The sequence below is a fragment of the Arachis ipaensis genome, chromosome B02 (assembly GCF_000816755.2).
Source record: "Arachis ipaensis cultivar K30076 chromosome B02, Araip1.1, whole genome shotgun sequence".
Lineage (NCBI taxonomy): Eukaryota > Viridiplantae > Streptophyta > Magnoliopsida > Fabales > Fabaceae > Arachis > Arachis ipaensis.
The window spans coordinates 108,568,045-108,575,305 of NC_029786.2; the positions used below are offsets into that span (position 1 = coordinate 108,568,045).

At 37.1% G+C, this 7,261-nt stretch overlaps 2 protein-coding genes across 3 annotated transcripts in view; both read right to left on the reverse strand.

Annotated features, from left to right (window-relative positions):
• LOC107626488 (isocitrate dehydrogenase [NAD] catalytic subunit 5, mitochondrial) lies at positions 983-3,632 on the reverse strand. Of its 2 annotated transcripts, none has more exons than XM_016329378.2 (7): positions 3,374-3,632; positions 2,422-2,742; positions 2,173-2,334; positions 2,002-2,076; positions 1,796-1,905; positions 1,644-1,716; positions 983-1,491 (listed from the first exon to the last, which is right to left on the reverse strand). In XM_016329378.2, the coding sequence occupies exons 1-7, from the start codon at positions 3,545-3,547 to the stop codon at positions 1,300-1,302; spliced, it is 1,107 nt and encodes a 368-aa protein (XP_016184864.1). In that variant the 5' UTR covers positions 3,548-3,632; the 3' UTR covers positions 983-1,299. The 2 variants fall into 2 exon arrangements, with proteins under 2 accessions (XP_016184864.1, XP_016184866.1); XM_016329380.2 differs by having other exon boundaries at positions 2,422-2,755; positions 3,374-3,607.
• The window catches only part of LOC107626489 (phenylalanine ammonia-lyase), a 4,017-nt gene continuing 863 nt past the window's right edge, over positions 4,108-7,261 (reverse strand). The window contains exon 2 of the mRNA XM_016329381.2: positions 4,108-6,111. Coding sequence (XP_016184867.1) covers positions 4,362-6,111 — 1,750 coding nt within the window. The 3' untranslated portion in view covers positions 4,108-4,361. The remainder of the gene's footprint in view (positions 6,112-7,261) is intronic.

Sequence of the window (7,261 nt, forward strand, 5' to 3'; positions counted from 1 at the left end):
ATATAATAATGAATTTTAAATATACAAATAATACTTTTATATGTATAATTTAAACTTTAAGATATTATTAAGAAAATAAATATCAAATTATTATTGATATATAACATTGACTGATAGTGAAAAACTCACACCAACCCCTGAATATTTTTTCCGGGCAAGGAATTTAGTGTAACCACTAACCAAGCTCAGACAAAAAAAAAGAAAGAAGAAACAGCAACCAAAAGAGGAGAAAGGGTGAGATAATGGGGTTTCACTCATATCTTGTCCACTAAATTAACAGCCCTCTATTTTATTGTTGATAAAATGTGAAAGTTACTCTGAAAGGATCTGTTAGTAAAGTAGTATATATCAATTTATTTACACAAAACAAACTAAGCATAGAAAATATTTTTCTTCTAGATATAATCTTCTCCAACAACCGTGTGTTTTTTTCCCTGTTGTTATCAACTTAGATAGCTAATATTGATTTATATTCGATGATACTTTGGATACTTGATGGAGACAAAATTTGTTTACTTTTGCGCTGCATGTTTCCAATTTCGCCCTTTACCAAAACCTTATATGGTTTGTATTGGAGCTTCGCGTCATTAGATTAGGATATTATTCGTCCCCGATCCATAGACCATAACATTGCTTCCATCTGTAGTTTATTAATGTCATCATATTTGACAAGCACTAGCAAAATTCCAATAAACCCTTGACACTACGTGGTTGTTGGAGGCTAATTGGATGAATGGTATTGTCTGACCTTAATTACCTAGCCAATGACCAATGATCTATGTACTTCCAACAGGAACAAAAACTTGTGTGTTTGTTTCCCCATTTTGATATCTTCAAATCATGATTTAGACAACGTGTATATATCCTGAGCCAATAAGAAATAAAATACAAAGTGTATATATAGATAGTAGTGATTGAATCAAGCAAATTTCGAATAAGTTACTAAGCAAATAACCGGCACAGACAAGAAAAATGACGACTATGAATGAACGAAACATTGTATGGTACTTTTATTTAGCTAGATCATTAACAAGAATACTATAATGGAGTAAGGAAGGTTTTCAATCAAAGTGCATGTTAGAAGTGTTAGAGACCTGTCCCCTGTCAAAGGCCATAAGACTGCATGGAGGCTTGCTCACTCCATGTCTTTGGTTTCAAGGTCACACACTTAGATGAGTTTTCCATTATGCTGAGGTCCTATTCCTCTGGAAAGGAGAAGGGGAGGGGGGGATGAACATTAAGTCATTAACACAAAACAAAATCATTGTCAGCAATTACTTGCTGACTCAAAAGCATAATTTAGAGATGATCAATAATTGCATTGGTGAACTCAGTTGTCTTTGCTTTGCCACCAAGATCAGCGGTTCTGTACTTCCCTTCTGCAATTGTGGTGAGGATGGCATTTTGAATTTGATCCGCTTTGTCATGGAGATCCAAATGGCGCAACATTGAAACACCACTTAGCAGTAAAGCAGTTGGATTTGCCAAATTCTGCACAAATCCAAAGGAAAATATAAGCAACCAACAGTATATATTATTTAACCCTCAAATGAGGGTGACCCTGCCTGCCCCATGTCAAGTTTCATATCTATGCAACCTTATTCTCATAAGCCAAGCCAAGTTTCATTTCTACACAACCTTACCTTTCCAGCAATATCAGGTGCTGAACCATGTACAGCCTCAGCAAGTGCAATACCTCCTTCACCAATGTTGCAGCTGAAAAAGGCATAAAATAAGGTCAGATGATAAGATTGTAACTTCTTGATTTTGTTGACTAAACTACAAAAAGTTATACCTTGGTGTCAAGCCCAATCCCCCAACCAAGCCAGCACAAAGGTCACTAATAATATCACCATAAAGGTTAGGCATCACCAATACATCAAAAAGTGCAGGATTCTTCACAAGCTGTAGATGGTAAAATAGAACAAATGTCATTCCCTTTACAATGCTAAAAGAATTTCCATATACAGTGGTATCCTACATCCAAGTTCACAGATATACCATCATGCAGCAATTGTCAATGACAACTTCCTCATATTTTATCTCAGGATACTTCTCCGCAACCTCACGACAGCACTAGAACAAGTTTCCAAATAAAAGGTCACTGTTAGGTAGGGTTCACAAATAAATCTTGAGATTAACACTTATTGGTATTTGTATGTATTGTTGGACCTTGAGGAAAAGACCATCAGTCTTCTGCATAATGTTGGCCTTGTGAATAGCAGACACTCTCTCTCTTCCGTGTACCTTGGCATAGTGAAAAGCATACTCAGCCACCCTTAAACTTGCTTGGCGTGTAATAATTTTGAGACTTTCTACTACACCTCTCACAACCTGTTACACAAAAAAACTAAAAGATATATTAATCAGAACTTGGTTGATAGCATCCAACATCAAAATTTGTGAAAGTGTGAAACTTGCCTGATGCTCAAGACCACTATACTCTCCTTCAGTATTTTCACGGATGGTGATAAGGTTTACATTATCATACCGAGTTTTGTAGCCAGGCAGGCTGTAGCACGGTCGAACATTTGCATACAAATTCAGTTCTTTTCTTAGTGTAAGGTTCAATGAACGATGCCCTTTTCCAATAGGGGTGGCCATTGGCCCTTTCAAGCCAACCCGATTTTGCCTAACTGATTCCAAACTTTCCCATGTCAGAAAGCTCTGGGTTCTCGGATCAATTTCAGTTCCCACATAGTGCTCTTCCCATTCTATGGGCACCTCAGCTTCCTTGAATATCTAATCATTGAAACTGTAAGAGTTTACAAAGCATTACATTGATTCAACACAAGTCTCTTTCCATTAATATACCATACTACAAGAGTCATATTTTTGCAGCATACGAAACTTGAGAGTTGGGATTGTTAATAAAGGATCCGTTTAACTCCAACGAAAAATTATGTCATGTTAACTATAACTCTGGAAATGAGTAAAAACACATACGCATAGTATCAAACACATAAGCATAGTTCCATTACTTCATTTCCATGCAAATGTCTTAAGTGTTCATGACCCCATCCCTTCCATACGCAAATTATGCTTTCAAAACATTAACGAAATAAATATATAGTTGCATGAGCATCACCGTAGTGAACCGTAAATCTAAATTTACATAAATCAAATCAAAGTTATGGAATTAAAGAGCATATCTTACGAATCATCTTAATTTTACTTTCATAAATTTATGTCACGTAAAACAGGAAAATTCAGCTGAAAATATTAATCACAAGAGGTAAACAATCAGTAGTAAAAAAGGAGAGATCTTTACTCAAACCATGCACCGATTGCAAAAAGAAAAAACAAAAAAGCAAAAGAAAAATTGAAAATAAATAAATGGCCTATCGAAGAGAATAGGCGGTGAAGGAAAAACCTTTTTGACGGATTCGGCGATCTCGGGGCCAATACCGTCGCCGGGGAAGAGAGTGGCGCGGATCGGAGTGGAAGAAGCGAAGGAGAAGAATCTGGCGACGGGGGTGGTAGGGTTTGATGGGAGGTGGGCGCTTCGGAGGGTTCGTTTGAGGAGGTGAATGCAAGAAGAAGCCATAGTTGACGGCGACACACACTCTGTTTGATGGATTGATTCTTACGCAGCACAATCACAATCAAATATATTTATTAGGTATTTGCAGTTTTTTCCGTTATACTTCTAAGTTCTAATAAATATACTTTTTGTTTTATTATTTTCTTTTTTGTGGGGTTTGTCAATAAAACAACATAAAAAGGTTAGTTAAATCTTATATATAGCATGTTATGTTAATATACCAAGTTTTTACACAAGTATAATAATCAGGAAAATCTGGAGAATCAGTTAGTCCATATATATTCTTTTGCTTCTTCTAATAGTGTTCTTTTAAGGCAACAATTTGTGAATTTTTAATTCTAATAACTGAAGAAAGCAATAGTTTTCTTAATACAGTTGCATTAGCATTTGACATATTCATTTGGTCTTTCCTTTATTCTCGAAATTAATAGTCTGAAATTGGCTGAATTGTCATCTCCGCATCAGAAGAGGCATTTGACAATTCCCATTGAAACTCGCTACTAATAATGATTCGTAACAAAGTTAAAAAAGACAATTAGTTAAAAAGAGTAGAACACACAAAGAATGAAAATTTAGAAGCATTATTTAAGTGAAAGAACTTCCTTTACATAGAAGGCTGGGTATTGTATCTGTGCCCCAAAAGCAATGGCAAACAAATGAGAGATTCTGATCTATTACATCATCAATCACGCTCACTCTTAATGCTTAACAAATCTCTGCATCTGATTTCCCACATGCTTAACAAACAAACCAAATTCTTAGCAATATAATAAAAAATACAAACACAGAAAGAAAAAGATGAAACCAAACTTTAAACCTAACATAAAGGAAGAGGAGCACCATTCCACTCAGAAATGCACTCAAGAAGAGGATCAATGATCTTCCCTTGGCACATTGCCGTGAACAATTTGTCACATTCTTCACCAGGTGACCTAACCTTCTCACCAGTTAGCATCTCAGTCCCCAGCTCCTCCCTCACAAACTTGTACAATGGATAAGACCTGCATTCCTTGATCTTGTTTGGTAACGCACTTTGTCCATTCTCATATGCAATTCTTGCACCCTCAACTTCTTTAGGCAAAAGGGTCTGCAATTCTTCCTCAAAGGTTGTAATTTTCTGGAAGATTGAGGTGTTCACATTCTTCTCGGTTTCAGCATTTGCAAGTGCATGTTCCACTAAAACTTGCCTTAGCTTCTGCATCAAAGGGTATGTAGCACTGCAAGGATCATCAATGTATGCAAAACAGTACTCCCTATCAACAACCTTGAGAAGATCCTTCTCACAGAATCTTGATGGGTGGAGTTCGCCGTTGACACCGGTGGTTAGTGTCCTCTTGGCAACTTGGCTCACAGTGTTCTTCACGGTGTTCTTCAAATTCTCCTCCAGATGCCTCAAATCAATGGCTTGGCAAAGTGCAATCAAGAAGGTCGATGACATAAGTTTGAGAATCTCAACAGCTTCATTTGTTTTCCTAGCTGAAATCAAACCAAGAGAGTTCACATCTTGGTTATGCTGCTCAGCACTCTGGACATGGCTAGTTACCGGGTTTGCAAGATATTGCAGTTCGGAACAGTAAGAGGCCATTGCGATTTCAGTTCCCTTGAAGCCATAATCCAAGCTGGGGTTCCTACTAGCACTTAGATTTGAAGGCAAGCCATTGTTGTAGAAATCATTGACAAGCTCAGAGAACTGAGCAAACATGAGTTTCCCAATTGATGCAATGGCCAATCTTGTGTTATCCATAGACACACCAATTGGAGTACCTTGAAAGTTACCACCATGCAAAGCCTTGTTCCTTGACACATCAATCAAAGGGTTGTCGTTAACAGAGTTAATTTCCCTCTCAATTGATTTGGTTGAGAATCTAATCACTTCAATCAAAGGGCCAAGCCATTGAGGTGAAGTCCTAAGTGCATATCTGTCCTGTTTAGGCTTTTGCAACGGATCAATCTCGTGCAACTTCTTGGCGGCTTTGACATATGAGCTACCATCCAAAATGTGTTCCATTATGGCTGCAGCCTCAATTTGTCCAGGATGGTGCTTCAATTTGTGTGTCAAATGGTCAGTGAACTCTGGCTTCCCCTGCATCACCTCCGCGAATATAGCCGAAAGAACCTCCGACAAGACAGCTAGGATATTGGCCTCAAATAGGACAATTGAGGCTAGTCCGGAACCAACAGCAGTGCCATTCACTAGTGCAAGGCCTTCTTTAGGTTGCAACTCGAAGAACTCGGATCCAATTCCGGCCACTTGGAATGCTTCTTTTGCATTAAGGATCTCTCCATTGGGTCCAACAGCCTTCGAATTTGGTCTGCCAGTTAACAAACCAGCAATGTATGATAATGGAACAAGGTCACCAGAGGCTGTAATTGTTCCCCTAAGTGGCAAACATGGTGTAATGTTGTTGTTCAGAAGCTTGGTTATGGCTTCCAAGATCTCAAATCTGATTCCTGAGTAGCCTTGGAGGAGTGTGTTGATCCTCACTAGCATTGCTGCTCTAGTAGCTGTGTGCGGCAATGTGCAATTTGTCTCTGTTCCATTGCCAAATATTCCAGCATTCAAGAACCTGAAAGAAGAAAAAAGAACTAAGGATTAGAGAAATCTTTTATTTAATTTAATTATTCCTAATCAACAACTAATCATAGGTAAATTTTAATTCAACAACACAAGTATAGTTAGCAGTTAGGTGGGGAATAGTCAATTAGCTAGTAGTACTATTTTAGAGCCGTCAAGTTTTAAAATAAAATGAAAAGTAACTTAGAAAATGAGCAATCACCAAGTCAAAGATGGTGACTGGTGAATTAGCCAATGGAGTTAGGAGCTAACACTAAGAAAAGTTAGTAAGCATATAAGACTATGCACCCACCTAACCCCATGTCACGTGCAATGCTCGTGTTTCACCTAACAATTTTTCAAACTATATTTAATATTAAATACCAAACGGATTGAACTTGATGGTCAAAATAAGCAACTTTTTTTTTTATTTTTGGTAAATAATTAAGTATAACTCTCGTCTTTACTCAACTCACCACGTTGACTGGTTAAATTTATTATAAGTGTAAGAACTGGCAGTACCGGATATGATGTGGACATCTATCTACCCTAGGGCCCCCAACATGCTTATGATTTATCAAAAAATAATCCTTTTGTTGTTTGTTCCACGGGTACCTCGTGTTCCCTACAATACTTGTTCAGTTTTAGGGATCCATTACTAGTTACCATCTAACAAAAACAGTAAATTTGATAGGTCATGTTTCACGTTTGCCAAAATATAGTACTGTATCTTATGACAAGTAATAACCACGTTTACATTATGGCATCTATTATTATTGGTAAAAATGGTAAAGAATAATAAAACTTGCTACTACTTCTAATAACTCTTGTAAACCAGCTAATTATTAACATCAATTGTTAATTATGAGAATGTACGGATAACATAAACAGTAAAAAGATTTACGCACCATGTGAATTAATTATGTCATAGATCTTTATTATCGTTTATAAAGAACAGATTCTACGAGGATGTCACGTATATTCATGAATTGCGACAGCATCGCGGTGCGGTGTGTCGTGGCAATTATAGATACTCAAAGTGGTTAACTTGAGAATGTCCGAAAATGCTTTATCTCATGATATTACTAATTTTGTGCGGGATAAAGAAAAAGATACATATAATATATTAGTGGCTCGTATTGAAACCAGAATCTGACTACAGT

What these genes read in the sequence shown, in the direction of transcription:
- LOC107626488 (XM_016329378.2), bottom strand. Translation starts at nt 3,547, where the DNA reads ATGGCTTCTTCTTGCATTCACCTCCTCAAACGAACCCTCCGAAGCGCC. An exon ending in TCGCCGAATCCGTCAAAAAG is followed by an intron (nt 2,743 to 3,373) that starts GTTTTTCCTTCA and finishes TTCAATGATTAG; the next exon opens with ATATTCAAGGAAGCTGAGGT. An exon ending in TTGACAATTGCTGCATGATG is followed by an intron (nt 1,906 to 2,001) that starts GTATATCTGTGA and finishes TACCATCTACAG; the next exon opens with CTTGTGAAGAATCCTGCACT.